The sequence below is a fragment of the Suricata suricatta genome, chromosome 15, assembly GCF_006229205.1.
Source record: "Suricata suricatta isolate VVHF042 chromosome 15, meerkat_22Aug2017_6uvM2_HiC, whole genome shotgun sequence".
Lineage (NCBI taxonomy): Eukaryota > Metazoa > Chordata > Mammalia > Carnivora > Herpestidae > Suricata > Suricata suricatta.
In genome coordinates, this window is record NC_043714.1 from 38,810,843 (window position 1) to 38,831,143 (window position 20,301).

General features: G+C 35.6%; 1 protein-coding gene across 6 annotated transcripts in view; it reads left to right on the top strand.

Moving 5' to 3' along the window:
- The window catches only part of DPY19L4 (dpy-19 like 4), a 67,074-nt gene extending 49,427 nt beyond the window's left edge, over positions 1-17,647 (top strand). For 5 of the 6 annotated variants that reach the window (XM_029923533.1, XM_029923537.1, XM_029923538.1 and 2 more), the window contains 4 exons: positions 3,711-3,793; positions 5,905-6,037; positions 13,088-13,246; positions 13,485-17,647. In XM_029923533.1, coding sequence (XP_029779393.1) covers positions 3,711-3,793; positions 5,905-6,037; positions 13,088-13,246; positions 13,485-13,649 — 540 coding nt within the window. In that variant the 3' untranslated portion in view covers positions 13,650-17,647. The remainder of the gene's footprint in view (positions 1-3,710; positions 3,794-5,904; positions 6,038-13,087; positions 13,247-13,484) is intronic. The other variant, XM_029923534.1, reaches the window with a different exon arrangement.
- The last annotated feature ends 2,654 nt before the right edge of the window (positions 17,648-20,301 follow it).

Consider the following 20,301-nt stretch of genomic DNA (forward strand, 5'->3'; position numbering starts at 1 on the left):
TAAATTTATATGTGCGTAGCATATATATATTGAGATACTATTCTAACCAAAGTGTGATGTTCTTTGTATGCTAATTTTTTATCATTAGAAACATAATAACAAGAGTTAAAACATATTTAGATGATGATGCAATTTTCTGTAGTCTCCTTTTTTATTTATTTATATTTAAATGTTTGTTTATTTTGAGAGAGAGAGAGCACGTGTATGTGTATGTGAATAGGGGAGAGGCAGAGCGAGAGGGAGAGAGAGAGAGAAGCCCAAGCAAGCTCCATGCCTTTAGTGCAGAGCCCATTGCAGGGCTCAGTCCCATAAACCCAGGTGCTCCCCAGTTTTCTATAGTCTAATTCTGGTACTAATTCAGTTTATAATTGGCAAAGGAAATTACTGAATAAATCGGTGATAATATTAAAAAGTATTTTGGCATGAAAAACCCACAACTAACATCATACTCAGTGTTGAAAAACAGATGTATACTTCTGAGTTCAGGAACAAGAGAAGGATGTCCACTCTCACCACTTTTATTTAACATACTGAAAATTAGAAGTCCTAATCATAGCAGCCAGACCAGAGAAAGGAATTAAAGGCATCCACATTCGTAAAGAAGAAGTAAAACTTTTCCTTATTTGCCAAAGATATGATGTTATATATAGAAAACTCTGTTGGGGCACCTGGATGGCTCAGTGGGTTAAGCGTCCGACTCTTGATTTTGGCTCATGTTGTGATCTCATGGTTTGTGGGATCGAGCCCTAATTCGACTCCTCACTACAGCATAGAGCCTCCTTTGGATTCTCTCTCACCTTTCTCTGCCCCTCCATGACTTGTCTTCTGTCTCTTAAATAAATAAACTTTATTTTTAGAAAAAATTTTTTAAATGGGTGCACCTGGGTTGGCTTCATTGGTTAAGCATCCAACTCTTAATTTCAACTCAGGTCATGATCACATTCGTGAGTTCAAGCCCTGCATCAGGCTCTGTTCTCACAGCACAGAGTCTACCTGAGATTCTCTCTCTCCCTCTATTCCTCCCTCATTTATTCTCTCTCTCTCTCTCTCAAAATAAATAAACTTAAAAAAAAAAATGAAAAGAGAAAACTTTAAAGACTCCACCAAAAACCTACTAGAACTGATAAATGAATTCAGTAAGATCACAGGATAAAAATCAATGTACAGAAAGCCATTGCATTTTCTATATGCTAATAAGCAGCAGAAAGATAAATTAAGAAAACAATCCCATTTACAGTTTACAGTTGTGCCAAAAAAAAGATATCTAGAAATAAACCTAACCAAAGAGATGAAAGACCTGTACTTTGAAAATGGTAAAATACTGATGAAAAACATTGAATATGACACAAAGAAATGGAAAGATGTCACATGCTCATGAATTAGACGAACAAATATTGGGGGCACTTGGGTGGCTCAGTCGGTTAAGCATCTGACTCTTGAGTTTGACTCAGGTCATGGTCTCACAGTTTGTAAGTTTGAGCCCTGGATTGGACTCCTTGCTGATAGCATGAAGCCTGTGTGGAATTCTGTCCCTCCCCTGCTTGCATTCTCTCTTTCTCAATATAAAAATAAAACAAAGAAAAGAACAAATATAGTTAAAATATCTATACTACCCAAAGCAATCTACACATTTAATGCAGTCTCTATCAAAATACCAATAGATTTAGAACAGACAATCCTAAAATTTGTATGGAACCACAAAAGACCCCAAATAGCCAAAGCAATCTTGGAAAACAAATCTGAAAGTATCATGACCCCAGAGTTCAAATTATATTACAAAGCTTTAGTAATCAAAATAGAATGGTACTGGCACAAAAATAGACACATAGATCAATGGAACAGAATAGAAAGCTCAGAAATAAATCTATAATTATATAATTAATTAATCTTCAACAACGGAGGCAAGAATATGCAATGGGAGGGGCGCCTGGGTGGCTCAGTCGGTTAAGCCTCCGGCTTTGGCTCAGGTCAGATCTCACGTTCGTGGGTTCGAGCCCCGCATCAGGCTCTGTGCTGACCACTAGCTCAGAGCCTGGAGCCTGCTTCCGGTTCTGTGTCTCCCTCTCTCTCTGACCCTCCCCCTCTCATACTCTGTCTCTCTCTATATCAAAAATAAATAAAACATTAAAAAAAAATTTAAAAAAAAGAATATGCGATGGGAAAAGGACAATCTTCAACAAATGGTGTTGGGAAGACTAGACAGCCACATACAAAACAATGAATCTGGACCACTTTCTTAGACCATACACAAAAATAAACTCAAAATGGACTAAGGACCTAATGTGAAACCTGAAACCATAAAAATCCTAGAAGAGAACATAAGCTTTGATTACTCTGACTTTGGCCATAGCAACATTTTTCCAGATATGTTTCCTGAGTCAAGGGAAACAAAAGTAAAAATAAGCTATTTGGGACTACATCAAAAGACAACCTACTGAAGAGGAGAAGATGTTTGCAAATGACATGTCTGATAAAGGGTTAGTATCCAAAGTTTATAAAGAGCTGTGACAACTCAACACCTAAAAAACAAATAATCCAGTTGAAAAATGGGCAGAAGACATAATTCTCCAAAGAAGATATACAGATGGCTAATAGACACATGAAAAGATGCTCATCATCAGGGAAATGCAAATCAAAACCATAATGAGATACCACCTCACACTGGTCAGAAGAGCTAAAATAAAAAATACAGGGTACCTGGGTAGCTCAGTCGGTTGAGCATATGACTCTTGACTTCTGCTTAGGCCGTGATCTCACAGTTTGTGAATTAGAGCCCCACATCAGGCTCCACACTGACAGCGGGGAGCCTGCTTAGGATTCTCTCCCCTTTCTGCCTTTCTCTTGCTCTCTCTCAATATAAATAAACTTAAAAAAACCTAAAAAAGCAAAAATAAAAAACCATCAAATGTTAGCAAGGATGTGGAGAAATAGAAACTCATGCACTGCTGGTGGGAATGCAAGCTATACAGCCACTGTGGAAGACAGTATAGAGGTTCCTCAAAAAATTAAAAATAGAACTACCTTATGATCCAGCAATCGTGCTACCAGATATTTACCCAAGGATACAAAAACACTAATGCAGAGTGATACACGCACCCCTATGTTTATTGCAGCATTATTTACAATAGCTAAACTATGGAAGCAGCCCAAGTGTCCATTGATAGAATAGCTAAAGAAGATGTAGTATGTGTGTGTTTATATTTATAATATATATATATTATATGAGCACTGAGTAATATAGGGAATTGTTTAATCACTATATGGTACCCCTGAAATGAATAGAATACTGTATATTAACTGCACTGGAATTAAAAATATTTTGGCGACTCCAAAATTTAAATATTTATAAAATAATATAAATCCTTTAGTTTATTGTAATATACATGAAACTGATTGCCAGTAAGCCTGTGAAATTAATTAATTGTGTCTGCATAAAAGATGAAACTGATGATTAATTGTTTGGTAATAATAAAGTTATTTATTGAATCTTGGCAGTAAATTAACCATAAAGTAGATTATTTAGATTATTTGGACTAAGAAGAATGAGCAGCTCACTGAAGGAAAGTAAAAAGTTGCATGACATTTTTTCCATGAGAATGATATTATCGTATTGTTTGTCTTGTGTTAGTCTCTTAGTAAATACTCTGGAGCAGTTTTAAACTTTCTGGATACTTATACATACTTTTTGGGAATTTTATTTTGCATTTTAGTTTTTTCCAAGATTAATGACAGAACTAATGGAACTACAAGAATTTTATGACCCAGATACAGTGGAACTTATGACCTGGATAAAGTAAGAATTGAACTGCTTAAGATTTTTGTTGGTCAATCAATTGTTGCATGCTATATAATCAATTCAAGGGAAATAATAAATTATTGCTTTTCCAAATTGTTCTCATAAAACTCAGAATTTTGCCCCATGCTTTTAGGGATGTTAGTGTTTTATTGACTTATAATTCTGATTTTCTAATTGAACTCTTCTCCATTGAAAATAGACCACCTGGGTGGCTTAGTCAGTTAAGCATCTGACTCATGATTTCAGCTCAGGTTATGATCTCATGGTTCGTGGGTTTAAGCCCTACTATTGGGCTGTGTGCTTACAGTTTGGAGCGTGCTTGGGATTCTCTGGTTCCCTCTCTCTTTCTGCCCCTCCCATGCTCATGCTGACTTTCTCTGTCTCTCAATAATAAATAAAAATGTTAAAAAAAATTGTTTTCTTGGGGCGCCTGGGTGGCTCAGTCGGTTAAGTCTCCAGTTTCGGCTCAGGTCAGATCTTACGTTCGTGGGTTCGAGCCCCGCATCAGGCTCTGTGCTGACAGCTAGCTCAGAGCCTGGAGCCTGCTTCCGGTTCTGTGTCTCCTTCTCTCTCTGCCCCTCCCCCCCTCATGCTCTCTCTCTGTATCAAAAATAAATAAAACATTAAAAAAAAATTAAAAAAAATTGTTTTCTTTAGATCACCTTTAACTATCGCCCATTAATATTTTTTGTGAATTGTGATTACCACTGTAGAACACTGACTATATAGCTTTGCATTGTCATTAACAAAAGATGAAGTTAAATCTGGGTGTGTGATCTATCACATTATTTTCAAAACCAGCATAAGGGCTTGAATATTGGACATTGTGCATCAGGCAAGTAGACATATTATTACTGTGGTATAATTATCCTGTGTCATGTCTGTTTTCCCATTACTGGGTGTTCCCTGAAGACAGTGGCTATGTGCCATCTTTTATTTCCAGAGCTTGGCGTTGACTCTAGCATGTAAGTAAGGTGGAAGCTGCATGTTGAATACAGGGACTGGTTAGTGAAGACAATTGGAGCAACCCTTTGGGATCTGCTTCTAAGTTTCCTCATCTTGTAGTGGCCTCTGTCTGGGGCTTTGGATCATCATTCAAAGTAGAGAAGTCCTACATGTGTTACCTGCAGGCAGGTACATAATAAAGGTAGGGAAGAAGCAGGAGATGGATGGATTGGGTTGTGTTGGTTAATATTTGCAAAAGGATAAATTTGAGAATTCACACTGTTACCATTGAATTGATTACACTATATAAAGTAGTAAATTCCTGTCATTATATATACCCTGCATTATTTTTAATAGTATTATTACCACCTGGCCTATATCTCTCCCATCTCTCTCAAGAGCAGCAACCTTGATGTGCCTGGGTGGCTTGGTCGGTTAAGCATCTGACTATGGCTCAGGTCATGATCTCACAGCTCGTGGGTTCAAGCCCACATCAGGCTTTGTGCTGACAGCTCAGTTTGGAGCCTGCTTGGGAATTTGTGTCTCCCTCTCTCTGCCCCTCCCCAGCTCATACTCTATCCGTCTCTCAAAAATAAGTAAACATTAAAAAAATTTTTTTCTTTCAAATTAAAAAAAAGAAATGCGGGGACCTTGTCTCCACCCTGCCTTTACATTTTTTTCTGTATTAGGGTTCCTGGGTGGCTCAGTCAGTTAAGCATCTGATTCTTGATATCAGCACAGGTCATGATCTCACAGTTAATAGGATTGAGCTCTGTGTCAAGATCTACACGGACAGTGTGTAGTCTGTTTGGGATTCTCTCTCCCTCACCCCTACTCAATCTCAAGCTCTTTCTGGCATTCTCTTCCTCACCCCTACTCAGTCTCAAGCTCTTTCTGGCATTCTCTCTCAAAATAAATTAAGTAATTAAAAAATAAAAATAAAAACTACATTTTTTCTGTATTTTCAGCACTCAGAATAGTTCCTGGCACATAGTAGGTGCTCAGTTTTTTTGAATGAATTCACTAATGAAACAAACACTGACATTGAAACTCAAGTATACAATACATAATTGAGTTGCCTGCTGTTTCACAGTTGATATAAATCAGGGATCTAAATAGTGCACTTACCTTTTCAGTGTGTAAATCTTTATGTTTCTTTATAGGAGGCAAGCGCCAGTTGCAGCTGTGTTTGCAGGGAGTCCACAGTTAATGGGTGCGATTAAGTTATGCACTGGATGGATGGTGACCAGCTTGCCTCTTTATAATGATGATGATCTTCTCAAGAGAAATGAAAATGTAAGACATTTTAGATTACACATTTAAATCTTTTAAACATCGCTTGTTAAGTATAACTCTGTAATGATGGATGCATATGTTCCTGTTTAGCTAGGAAAATCCAAACAGTTTTATAAAGAGTTAATTAGCTTTAGTCTTTGAAAAACTGTGTAATATATTTAACCAAGAGGAGAACCAAAATTAAAATACTAAATTCTTTATTTTATGAATGGTACTGTTATGTTTCTAGGAGAAACATTTAATTTTCCAAAAAGTTTCAAGGGGACTGATATGTAATATTTCACAAAGAGAGACATTCTTTGGAAAATATGATTGTTCTCAATCAAATTACTGAAGGCAGGCAGTCTGTCAGTTAATGTGTTGATACACTTTGTATTTCCAAGCTAAAGTTCTATCTCACTGTGGCTTATTTTTCAGGATGGGCTGTTACTAATAACTTAGCATAACATTAGAATGACACCTAATTCTTTCCTGTTCTGAGAATGTATTATTTTGACTGGTCTGGATATAAATGTTAACTTCGTATCTGGGAGCAGTAACCAACTGAACCTGAATTCCAAATACTCTGTTTTTCAGTTTGAGAGAATTTCATGTCGTTTTTACATATGCTCTAAGCTAAGAAGGTAGGATAGCAATATAGAATTTAAACTGTAAGAAGACTCTGGAATCAGAATACCTGGATTCAAATGCTACTCCTGCCATGTGCTAGCTCTGTGACCTTGAACAAGTATCTTTTCCTTTTTTTTAAGATTATTTTTTAAGCTTTTATTTAAATATCAGTTAACATACAGTGTAATATTAGTTTAAGATGTACAATATAGTGATTCAACACTTCTAATCTTTATACCTAGCCTGGGGCTCAAACTTAAAGCCCTGAGATCAAGAGTCATATGCTTTACCAATTGAGCCAACCAGGTCCCCTCTTCTCTATTTTCTCTTCTCTTCTCTTCTCTTCTCTTCTCTTCTCTTCTCTTCTCTTCTCTTCTCTTCTCTTTTTTCTTTTCTTTTCTTTTTTTCTTTTCTTTTCTTTCTCTCTTTCTCCCTCCCCCTCCCTCTCTCTCATCACTCCTCTCTCTCTCTTTCTTGACATTTCCACAATGCTTTTTTTTAATTTTTTAAAATTTTTTAATGTTTATTCATTTTTGAGAACAGAGACTTGCAGAGTATGAGCAGGGAAAGGGGCAGATAGAGGAGACACACAGAATCCAAAGCAGGCTCCAGGCTCTGAGCTGTCAGCACAGAGCCCAATGTGGGGTCAGACTCACAAACCGTCCGTAGATCATGCCCTGAGCTGATGTCAGACACTTAACTGATTGAGCCACCCAGACGCCCCTCACAATGCCTTTTTAAAACCATGGAGGCATAGGGGTGCCTGGGTGTCTGAGTCATTAAGTATCCAATGCAGCTCAGGTCATGATTTCGCAGTTTGAGTTCAAGCCCTACATGGACTCTCTGCTGTCAGCACAGAGCTACTTCAGATCCTCTGTCCCCCTTTCTTTCTCCTCTGCTCTCTCACTCTCTCTCAAAATAAAAAACCTTAAAAAATATAGTTTAGGGGTGGCGGGGTGACTCAGTCAGTTGAGTGTCTGATATTGCTCAGGTGATGATTTCACAGTCCATGGGTTTGAGCCCCGCGTCGGGCTTGGTGCTGACAGCTCAGAGCTTGGAGTCTGCTTTGGATTCTTTGTCTCCTTCTGTCTCTGCCCCTCCCCTGCTCGTTCTCTGTTTTTCTCTCTCTAAGTAAAATAAAGACATAAAAGTAAATTTAAGGGACACCTGGGTGGCTCAGTCAGTTAAGCAGCCGACTTCGGCTCCGGTCGTGATCTCATAGTTCATGAGTTCAAGCCCTGCATTGGCCTGTGTGCTGACAGCTCAGAGCCTACTTCAGATTCTGTCTCCTTCTCTCTCTGCCCTTCCCCTGCTCACACTCTGTCTCTCAAAAATAAATAAACATTAAAAAAATTCTTTTAAATAAAAAACCATTAAAAATATACATAGTTGAGAAATTTTTATAATAAATAAATAAAAAATAATTGAAGTATAATTGACATATAACATTAGTTTCATGTGTACAATGTAATGATCTGATATTTGTATATATTACAAAATGATTACCACAGTGAGTCTAGTTAACATCCAAAGCTATAAAAATTGTTTCTCATGTTGAGAACTTTTAGGATCTACTTTCTTAGCAACTTTTAGATGTGCAATAGGATGTTATTAACTATGTCACTATGCTCTGCATTAGATTTCCGTGACTTACACATTTTATAGCTGGAAGTTTGTACATTTTTGACTCCCTTCACCCATCTTACCCACCTCCCACCCCTCTCCTTTGGCAACCACTAATCTGTTCTCTGTATCTGTGAGTTTGGCAGGTTTTGGTTTTGCTTTTAGATTCCACATATAAGTGAGATCATACACTATTTTTCTTTCTCTGTGTGACTTATTTTTACTTAGCAAAACATCCTTAAGGTCCATCCTTTTTTTTTTTAAGCTTTATTTATTTAAGTGCTAATCTTCATACCCAGTCTGGGGCCTGAATTCATAACCCCAAGATCAAGAGACACATGTTCTTCCAACTGAGTCAGCCAGGCATTGAAAGGTCATCCATACGATTGCAAATGGCATGATTTCATTCTTTTTTGTGGCTGAGTAATTTCTTATTTATAGATACACATACACACACATACACTACATTTTATGTATTCATCCACTGGTGGACATTCAGGTTGTTTTCATATGTTGGCTTTCATAAATAATGCTGCAGTGAGCATGGATGTGCATATATCTTTTTGAATTAGTGTTTCCATTTCCTTTGGATAAATACCCAGAAGTGGAATTGTTGGATGATATAGTAGTTCTGTTTTTAGTTTTTTAGGAACGCTTCATACTGTTTTCCATAGTGGTTGCACCACTGCACCACTTTACTTTCCCATCCATAGTGCAAGAGTTCCCTTTTCTCCACATTCTTGCCAGTACTACTTATTTCTTGCCTTTTTGATAGTAGCCATTCTAAAAGCTGTGAGGTAATATCTCTTTGTGGTTTTGATTTGCATCTCTCTGATGATGAATGTTCAGCACTTTTCATGTACCTGTTTGCCATCTGTATGTCTTCTTTGAAAAAATGTCTATTTAGAGCTGCCCGCTTTTTAATCAGTTTTTTTTCTTTTATTGAGCTGTGTGAGCTCTTTATATATTTTGGGTGTTAACTTCATATCAGACAGGTGTTTTGCAAATATTCTCTCCCATTCAGTAGGTTGCCTTTTCATCTTGTTGATGGCTTTCTTTGCTGTGCAGAAGTTTTTTAGTTCGATGTAGTCCCACTTGTTTATTTTTGCTTTTGTTGCCTCCATTTTTGCTGTCAAATCCAAAAAAATAATCTCCAAGAACTCCAAGATCTTTCTTTCAGAAGTTTTATGGTTTCAGGTCTTATAGTCAGGTCTTGAATCCATTTGAGTTCAGTTTTGTGTATGCTATGCCACAGTGGCTCAGTTTCATCCTTTTGCAGGTAGCTGTGCAGAGGGAGAAGGGACCCTAAGCAGCCTCCGTACTGTCAGTACAGTGATTGCATGAATTGTGAGATCATGACCTGAGCTGAAATCAAGAGTCGAACACTTAACCAACTCAGCCATCCAGGCACCCCATGTGTCTGTTTTCATCCTGATACTGTTTGGATTATAGTAACCTTGTAATATAGTTTGCAGTTGGGGAGCATGATTCCTCCAGCTTTGTTCTTTCTCAAGATTGTTCTGACTATTCAGGGTCTTTTGTGGCTCCATACAGATTTTAGGATTGTTTCTTCTATTTCTGTGGAAAATGCCATTGGATAAGAATTGCACTGAATCTGTAGATGGCTTTAAGTGGTATGGACATTTTAACATTAATTCTTCCAATTCATGATCATAGAACATCTTTTATTTGTATTTTCTTTAATTTATTTAATTTTGAGCAAATTTCTGAGTCTGGATACTACAATAAGTTCTTACGTTCTAGATGTGAGAATTAAATGAGATAATGCACTATGCCTGAAACATAGTAAGACTTAAATCTTAATTATTATTATGTTCTTATTTACTATTAAATTGTATACGCATGCACACATATACAGAAACATAGAAAGTACAAAGAGGAGTGACAAAACAGGAATAATTGGGGCACCTGTATGGCTCACTCTGTAGAGCATGTGACTCTTGACCTCAGGGTTGTTAGTTCAAGCTCCATACTGTGCATGGAGCCTACTTTAAAAAAAAAAAGGTAGGAACAATCCATCCTGCCTCCAAAAATCCCAAGTCTTCATAATGGGCATTCCCTTGCTTGGGCTTTGAACATGTTTGGAAAAAGAAGGCATATGATTCCAGGCTGAAAAAGTAACATGAGCCATGAAATTTGTATAGCTGAGAAACTAAAAACTAAATAAGGCTAAATTTTAAAGGACCTGGAATGTCCTGCTGAAGAATTTAGACTTAACCCTTGAGGCATTTGGGAGTTATCAGAGACCTTTAATAAGCCTGGGAATGGAACGCTCAGATCTGTTTTAAAGAGTTGATTATGGTTACCGCAGAAAGATTGAAACAGGGGAGGAGTCAGAGATGGGGAGATCTACCTAGGTGTGATTTACCTGAGAGACAGCAGCTGCCTTTGACTAGTATTTGCTGCACTTTGAAAGGGTACAGTCGCTTAGACAGAATGTAGATAGCATATTCCTGAAATTTTTTTTAGTTTCTCCCTTTTATGATTGGTCTTTTCCTAATATAGAATTTCAGGCTTTTAATTAGGTGCTAGTTAAATTTAAACATTTTAGAGTTTTATGTTTTATGTGCCTTATGAGAATAGGAACCTTTTTTTTCCCAAAAGTTTGTTTTTCTCGGGGCACCTAGGTGGCTCAGTTGGTTAAGTTTTCAACTTTGGTTCAGGTCATGATCTCTCAGTTTGTGAGTTCAAGCCCCATGTTGGGCTCTGTGCTGACAGCTCAGAACCTGGAGCCTGCTTCAGATTCTGTCTCCCTTTCTCTCTGCCCTCCCATGCTCATGCTCTGTCTCTGTTCTTCAATAATAAATACATGTTTGAAAAATAAATAAATAAATGTACCTTTGTCTTCCTATGGTATCTAGTACACAGCAAGTACTGAATAAATTTGTTGTTAAATTGAAGTTCAAATCACACTTCATAAATGAGTTCATATCATTTGAATTACATTCTATCTATAATTCATGACCTGTGATTAATCTTTGTATAATCACCTAGGCCACTGATTCTCAAACGTGGGACTATTATGCCCCCAGGGGACATTTGGCAATGTCTGGAGACATATTGATTGTCACAACTATAGGAGGAATTCTACAGGCATCTAGGGGATAGGGACCAGGAATACTGCTGAACATCTAGCAATACACAGAGCAGTTGTCCTCTGTCCCAACAAAGAATTATCTAGCCCAGAATGTCAATAGTACTGAAATTGAGAAACCCTATATTGTTGCCATTGCATAGAAGTTTTTTGTGTTTTTAAAAAATGTTTATTTGTTTTGAGACGGGGATAGAGAATGAGTGGGGGAGGGGCAGAGAGGGAGAAAGGCTCCATGCTGTCTGCACAGAACCCCATGTAGGGCTCAACCTCATGAACCATGAGATCATGATGTAAGCTGAAATCAAGTCAGACACGTAACCAACTGAGCCACCCAGGCATCCCAGAAGTGTTTTATTTTTTTTTTAATGCCCATACGTATGTTACAGCTTTTTAAAATTTAAAAATAAGTACAAATGTATGTAAAAAACAATAAATAGATATAGGTTGGATAGAAATATTTCCATTGAAACCTGTTTAGCAAAGAAAAGTGAGAACTTCCTTTTGATTTATTAACATTCTGTATAACACAGAATATTCAGATAAGTGTCTCTATCATATTGGTGGACATTGGACCTGAAGGTCCTGGATAGACAGCAGTCATAACAGGTAGTAGGTGGCTGCTGAGTATCAAATAGGTTGGGATCTTGTCCACTCTAGATGTCAAGTCTCAGTACTTTCAGAATAAATAGTATGTGATACTTTTGGCTTAACATTTGTGATTCTGTTATTTATATTTTGTACAAGAGCTTGTCCAATGTTAGCATCTGAGAAAAACTGAAAAACCTTATTATTTAATAAGATCCAGAACTTATTAAAGTTCAGCAGAACTATAATGAAAAATGTCATGGAATCAAGACATGAGTTTTAAGCATTTTTGCTTATTCCTTATTTTGTAACAGTGGTTAAACTACATTTAACCTTGCTGACTTTATCTCATGTGTGAATGAGTATAAAATACACTGTATGTGGTACTAAAGATTAAAGGAACTATTATAATTCAACAATAAAAAGACAAGCCTGAATCAATATGGATGAATCTCAAAGACATTATGCTAAGTGAAATAAGTCAGATAAAGACAAATACTGGGTGATTATCCCTTATATATGGAATCTAAAAAAACCAAACTCACAGAAACAGAGAGTAGAGTGGTGGTTACCCAGAGCTGGAGGGGAGGGAAAAGGGGGGAGATACTGGTCAAAATGTTTAAACTTCCAGTTATGAAATGAGTAAGTTCTAATGTACAGTATTGTGATTTTAGTTAAAAACACCATATTACATAGTTGAAAGTTGCTGAGAGAGTAAATCTGAAATATTCTCACCAGAAAAAAGAAATGGTAATTATGTGGCACAGTGGAGGCGGCAGCTAATATTGTAATGGTAATCAGTTTGCAATATTTAAGTGTGTCAGATCCACAGGTTGAATACCTTAAACTTGCACAATGTTGCATGTCACTTATATTTTAATAAAGCTGAGGGGAAATGGCCAAAGGACTTGCACAGACAGTTCTCCACAGAGATCTGCAGCAGCCAGTGGATGAAGTATGAATATAAGCTTCCTCCTGGCAGGAATCAAGTCTTAGTGACTATCTTTATTTCCCATAGATAGTGCTTAATGCCAAATAATAGTAGATGTTCAATGTATGGTTTCAAATAATAACGTTTTAAATGTTTTAAAATCACTGTTTTAATTATATTCTTTCAGATCTATCAAATCTATTCGAAGCGATCTGCTGAAGATATTTATAAAATACTGACCTCCTACAAGGCTAACTACCTAATTGTAGAGGACGCGATCTGCAATGAGGTGGGAACCATGAGAGGCTGTAGGGTTAAAGACTTATTAGACATTGCAAATGGCCACGTAAGTAATCATTTGAAAAGTTAAATCTTTTTGAGAAAAATAACTTTTTAGTTTGATTTAATCTTACTCTTTTTAAAGTTTATTTATTTACTTTGAGAGAGAGAGCAAGCATGCACAGGCGGGGTAGGGCCAAGAGGAGGAGAGACAAAAGTCCCAAGGAGGTTCCACACCATCAGGGCAGAGCCCAGTGCAGGACCCAAACTCACTTTTTAATATGCTCTTTCATATCTTTCGATAGGTGGTTTGCGAAGAAGGTGACAAATTAAGCTACTCAAAATATGGGCGATTTTGTCATGAAGTCAAAATTAACTATTCTCCATATGTGAATTACTTCACTAGAGTATACTGGAACAGATCCTACTTTGTATATAAAATCAACACTGTGATATCCTTTCAGTCTTGAAAATAGCAGAGTCTTCACTTCAAAGATGTATCACTTGAAGTAAAAATGTGATTTTCTTCTGCCTACATGGTGTCTTTTGGAAATCAGAGTATGGACATTTGAAATGTTGCTGCTGCCTTTCTCCTTCTGCTGTTAACTGGACCCAGAGTTCTGCAAGAGTAGAGCATCAAGCATTAATGTCCTTTGGTAAAATGTCAAATCTGCCACAATATTCCAGTCAAGTGTTTTCCTTATCATTACATGGTCTTTAAATACTTTATCTTCTCAACTATTGTAAAATTGCCCTCATAAATCTCCATTCTGTCAGAACATAGGTCTTGCATTTGAATATATTCAAGGTCAGAGTATATTTCTCGGACATAACACTTAATAAATATACCATTTAATGTCATATCATTATTGACTAGAAGGAAAGAACTCTTCTTACCCTCCAGGCAGTTTCTGAAGGTGTTTCATGGTTTATAATAGAATTGAAATATTTCAATAAAAATTTAAATGTTAGCTGAAAATATGTGACATTTAAATTAAAATGTGTAAATTGTGTAAAGGAATGTGATCTTGAAGGGTATACATAAAGATATATCCAGATTTTCCATGATACTGCTCTCCTCACCTGCTGCTCATATAAATGTGCACTTTCTTAGTAACATAGAGAACATCATATTGCCTTTTATTATTTTACGACTATGAACTGGCTAGCTTTTTTCATAAATTTAATACCATAATTTTAATTTAATTTCCATAAATTTAATACCAATTTAATCATGATAAACCAGTAACTCTTGTTACCTAAATATTTTTTGAAACAGACATTTAAAAGAATGTTCAGGTTTTTAAAAGGTATAGAATGGGGTATACAGTCTCCTCACATATTTTCTGCTGAAGTATTAAGTAAAAAATTAAGTCTTTATCAGAATAAGAATATTCTGATATTAATAACTAAAATGACATAACACTAAAACAATTTCTGGAGATATGGGCAGATGCTATTAAACATACTTCTGGATGCAGATATGTTTATTATAAAACACAAATGCTATTATTTATGAAACTATAGTACAGTCTTCAACATTAAGAACAAAATGACAATTCTAGTAAAATTTCACAACACAGTTTCACAGTCTAAGTGCTGTGTTCTTTTAAGTTACATTTTATATTTTTAATCATTTATTAAATTCTTAAATGATTAGTTGGCATATAAAGAGATTGAGGATAGAGGTACCATTTTAATAAGATGGGATGCAGGTTTAGTTTTACCTTATGTATATGTTTAGTGAATAGATTTTTAAAATTTTCACTTGTTAGAGTGCTGTAAAAATTGCAATTTCAGTACTCTGAATTACTACTTTAGAAGGGAGCATCTTTTTATTATCTTCATTTTCTGGTGTATATATGTGGGTCTTTTTTTTTTTTTAATAACTACAAAAGCACATGCACTCTTAGACTAGCTCTAGGATGCTCTGCTTTTTTAGAGCTTCAGAATTGTTTGATGGCAGTATCATATATCTGGTGCACTAGTTTTATTTGGTTCTCATTTCATGCTTTTATATAACTTTTAACAGTTATATTAACATATTTACAGGCAGGGCATTACAGGTTCTCTGCACATCTTAATAGTGAGTCACTAGTGTTTAACTTCAGGCCTTATGAAAATATTACTGTGGTTACCTACGTACAGAGCAAGGGCCACCTGGTCGTCCTGTGATTAGAGCATGTTAAATAATGTAACTTCAAGGCTAGCTTGCGTATGTTGAAAGGGAAATAGAGTAACCTATGTAGCATGAAATATTTAATTGAATTTTTATTGATTTATATTATCAAATATGAGTTAGTTTTGATGTGTGGTTTTTGGTTTTGTTTTTGGCTTTTGACATAAACATATTAGTAATTTGCTTTTGCTTCTGTCAACTTATTTCTTAAATAGATTTGGAGAAGCTTTTAATTTAATTTTTTAAATGATAAGTTCATTCAGCATTAGTTGGAAAGGAAAATGTGAGCTTTATTATAGAAGTAATAATCTTGGATGCAAGAGATTAGCTCACTTGCTTCTATTTTTACTGTAGTTAAAACAGTAGTAGTAGAAAACTCTGAGGAGCATTTTATTAACTTCCTTGCTTTTTGAAGAGTAACAAATGATTAAAAACTCTGCAAGTAATTCCATTTGGGTAACTTACAGTTGTTAGATTCGACAATAAAAATCTATGAGAGGAGCAGAGTTCACAGTGGTAGGATGGAAGGAATTTCTCAAAGAAATACAGAGCATACTTCGCCCTTGATGTTGCAAAACCATTGAAACAAGTGCCTTAACTTCTTTATTTCTGTTTACTTTTTACTTCCAAAAATATATTATCTACTTTTTTCTTATCCATTCTTTTCTATAATTTGGTATCTGTTTCCTCATCATTAAGCACAGAAAAACTCCTCACTATGGTATTTTTAGTATTTAATTCATTAATAAGCAAATCTTTGGTAAGCATACCAGTGGGATTTCTAGCCTTCTAAATTAATTTATTTAGCTTCCCAAATGCCAAACAGTCCAACAAATAAAACTTAATTGATATAGTTTATGATATTGACTCTTTGCTGGTTTACATATTTTTCCAACTTTGGCATCTGTGTCTTGGTGCTTTTTGTTAAATTGATGGGTTTTTACAGCCTAGAAAGTATGCATTGCACTTCAGGACTAGCTTTTTTCTTCATTATTTTTCGTGTATATGGACAGCATATTTTTTCAGGACATTAACCCAAACTGCAGATAGCCTCAATGTTGTGGCACTCTTCCATATACTCCACAATGATTCAAGGAAAAGCAGAAATGGAGGTCAAAGTGTGTTACAAGTTGAGCTGGAAAATATGCTTTAAAAAAATAGGTTCTTAATATCTTGAAGGGCACAGTGATTGCCATCTTACTGAACTGTTTTGTTTTGAGAAATCCATTGTTTTTTTGGCCCTATTTTTGAACTGTTAAAACATTTTATTACCTTTAGTGGACTGATAAGAAGTAGTGCCTCGCTTTATAAAATTGATGGGGTTTCTAAAAGTTGTATGTAAGTCAATCTTTTTGGTAGATTTATCTTAAATGCATGATTTAAAGTTCACGTGTTATGAGTTAACTCTGTATATTTAAGAACTTTTTCTAAAGCAAAAACTACTTCCTGATTTACATCTCAATATATTCTCACTTCATTTGTCCACTTTTTAAATATATAATAGTCTCTTATTGTTGCTATTTGTTAATAGTTTTAGATCCCAATATGTATTAATTTTACAACTTTGAAAAGTTGCAAGTTAAACAATTTCTTATTGAAATAATACCTCCTTGTTAGGTTTTTGAATGTTTAGACTTAACACTTTAAGTAAAATCAGATGTGAAAATTGCAAAGAATATATTTAACTCCACTGTTTTCCATCTATTAAGATTTCTAAACATTATACTTACTTCTTTTCTCTAATAAAAAGGAGCATTTAAGAACCAGACTTGCTGAATTTAGCATAAAACCATCTTTGAATCATTTGTTTATATCTCTTAGAATTTGTAAGATTTTAATCTTGGCTTCTGTAATCCTCTGTGCAGTTCTATAAGAGATACACTAAACATCTGGCCACTGTATTTAGTGGAATAATGGTATCAGATAGAAACATGCATTCCAAACTTATAGTTTGAAATATCTCATAAACACCTTTTTAATATTTTAAGTTAATAGCTTTGTACAACTATTTAGCAAAGATGAATACAGCTGCTTTTATGTATGTTGACTTCTGAATCATAGTATCTATAACAATGTATAACAAATGTGTTTCTCCTGTAACTACATCTTTGCAAAAGAATAAAAGTTAATTTCAATAAATAGTAATTCTTTAAAAGAGTTGGGTTATAAACTAGTTTACTTCAGATTTTGTAACATTAAATGTACCTTTATCAAGAATGAGATTATTTATTTCATGCTTAATTACACTCCTTGTTTTGTTTCTATAATAAAACTTTTTAGAATTTTAAATTGCCTTTTATTTATATATGTATCTCTTTTGTTATAGCTTTATTAATATATAATTTATGTACCACACAATTCACCCATTTAAAGTGTATAATTCAGCAGTTTTTAGTGTATAGAGTGGTGTAATTATCACCGCAATTAGTTTTAGAATATTTTTATTACTTCAGAAAGAAACCCCAAACCTTTTGGCTATCATCCCTAACCACTCTATCCTTAGGCAACCCTTACTAATATACTTTCTGTCTCTGTATTTGCACATTCTGGACATCTCACATAGATGGAATCATGATACGTGGTCTTTTGTGACTGGCTGCTTTCATTTAGCATAACATTTTCCAAGTTCATTCATGTTGTTGTATGTATCTTTTATTGCCAAGTATTCCATTGTTGGATATACCACATTTTGTTTATACGTCATTAGTTGGTGCACATGTGGGTTTCCACTTTTGGGCTATTATGAACTATACTGGCATGAAGACTCGTAAAAATTTGGGGGAGAATATATGTTTTCACTTTTCTGGAGTATATGCCTAGGAGTAGAATTTCTGGGTTATATTATAACTAGTAGGTGAGGAACTGTCGGAGTGATTTTCAAAATGGCTGCACCACCTTAACAACCCCTCCTATAATGTGTGAGGTTTCCAATTTCTTCCTATCCTGTCAACACTTATTACCCTGCTTCTTGATTGTAGCCATTCTAGTTGATGTGAGGTGGTATATTATTGTGGTTTTAATCCACATTTCCATCATGGCTAATGAAGTAGAGCATCTTTTCATGTGTTTACTGGCTATCTGTATATTTTCTTTGGAGTAATGTTCATTCAGATTCTTTCCCCATTTTTAAATTGGGTTGTCTTTATTATTGAATTGTAAAGGTCTTTATATATTCTAGGTATAAATTCCCCATAAGGTAGATGATTTGGAAATATTTCCTTTCCTTCAGTGGGTTTGCTTCACTTCCTTGATAGTGTCCTTTGAAAATGCATTTAATTTTGATTATATTGTTAATCACAGTTGATGTTCTGGGATATTTACTATGATGTGTTTGAAGTAGCTCTTGCATGCATCCTACTTGGAGTTTGCTGAGTTTCTTGGCTGTATAAAGATTTCCTTTAAATCAAATTTGGAACTTCTTATATTCCTGTTATATCTGTGTTGGTGTGTTTAATAATGGTCCACATTTCTTTGAGGTTCTGTTCGGTTTTCCTCATTTTTTTTCTTCTTTGCTCTTTGAATTGTATAATCTCTATCAACCTATCTACAAGTTTGCTAATTCTGTCAATTCTAATCTACCTTTGAGGCTTTTTGAATTTCTATTTTTGTATGTGTAATTTCCATCTCTATTGATATTCTTTGTTTATAGGAACTGTGGATACTGGTTTCCCCTCCCCCAAACCCCTCATCCCCTGGAGCTAGTTCTTACAGTTGGCTTGGTTTTTCCCTTAGTATTGGGTGGACTATTTTAGTGATGTCTGTTTCCTACACATTGTGGAGCCTTGGATGTTGGCCCTCAAACAACACAGCCTTGATCATAGTCACCCTGACAGTGGTTTTAGCAGGGATCCGAACTCTTTCCTTGATGTTATTCAGCTGTGAGACTCCACTAGTTCTCCAAGAAGAACTGGTGTTTTCAACAATACCTTGGGGCATAAATTATGCCACAACCTGATCCAATTAAATCCTGTCTACTTTGAAAGGGTAATGGGCGGGGAATTCTGGTTTGTTCTAATGCCAGGAAGGCTGTTTGCTGTCTCTTGCCCTGCTTGCCTCTGGTAAACTATGTGGTCTGATTTAGCTTGTTATCTTTTATGAAGCTGCCAGCTTTTTACTTGCTTTCCACCAAAATCAATTGTTTTGAGTACCGTTAGGCTTGAACATCCCTACACTGTTTCACATAAAGTCTGTTCCTTTGGAGAGAGCTGGGGGGCTCTCTGTTTTATATCCTGACTTCCTCCGCAGGCAAAAACCCCTGAGCCGGTAGTGGAGGCAGAGTACTAGATCTGTGTGGTGCTCCTGCTTTAGGAGCAGGCTTCTGAGTGGGGGCGGTAGCTTCTCTGGTCTTGACTCCCAATTTGGAAACCACCCTACAAATTAGCTGGGATGAGAATGACCAGTGTGTCAAGCCTGAGACAGAGTCCCTCCTCTTAAGAGTGGGAATCAGATGTGATATGAGAAAAAATCTCTTAATGGCCTAATATACAAGGGAAGCCATTTTAGATTTCTAAATCAACATGACATATATAAACTTTGTTCAAACCCAAAGCCTGATTTATGGCCCTCCATGTATGCATTGTATGTATGCTTTGTAAATGAGTAGCCTAAAGGAAAACCTTCTTGTTTTTGAGATATCTATTGATCAATATGTTTACTTCCTGCATTCCTTTACTCTAAGACTCATGATTCTGCCTATTTGCACATCTATAATATTTTGCAAGTTTACAAGTTGTGAAAAAGTATATAATCCTGTGAAAAATGTTCATTCTCAAGAACACTTTCTTCCCTGTAAACACATGATTTTCTGGATAGCTGTCCTAACTTGGGCTCAAATAAAAAACTCTTTCTTACTTTTAGAGATTCTTTTAAAAAAAAATTTTTTTTAATGTTTTATTTATTTTTGATACAGAGAGAACCAGAGCATGAGAGGGGGAGGGGCAGAG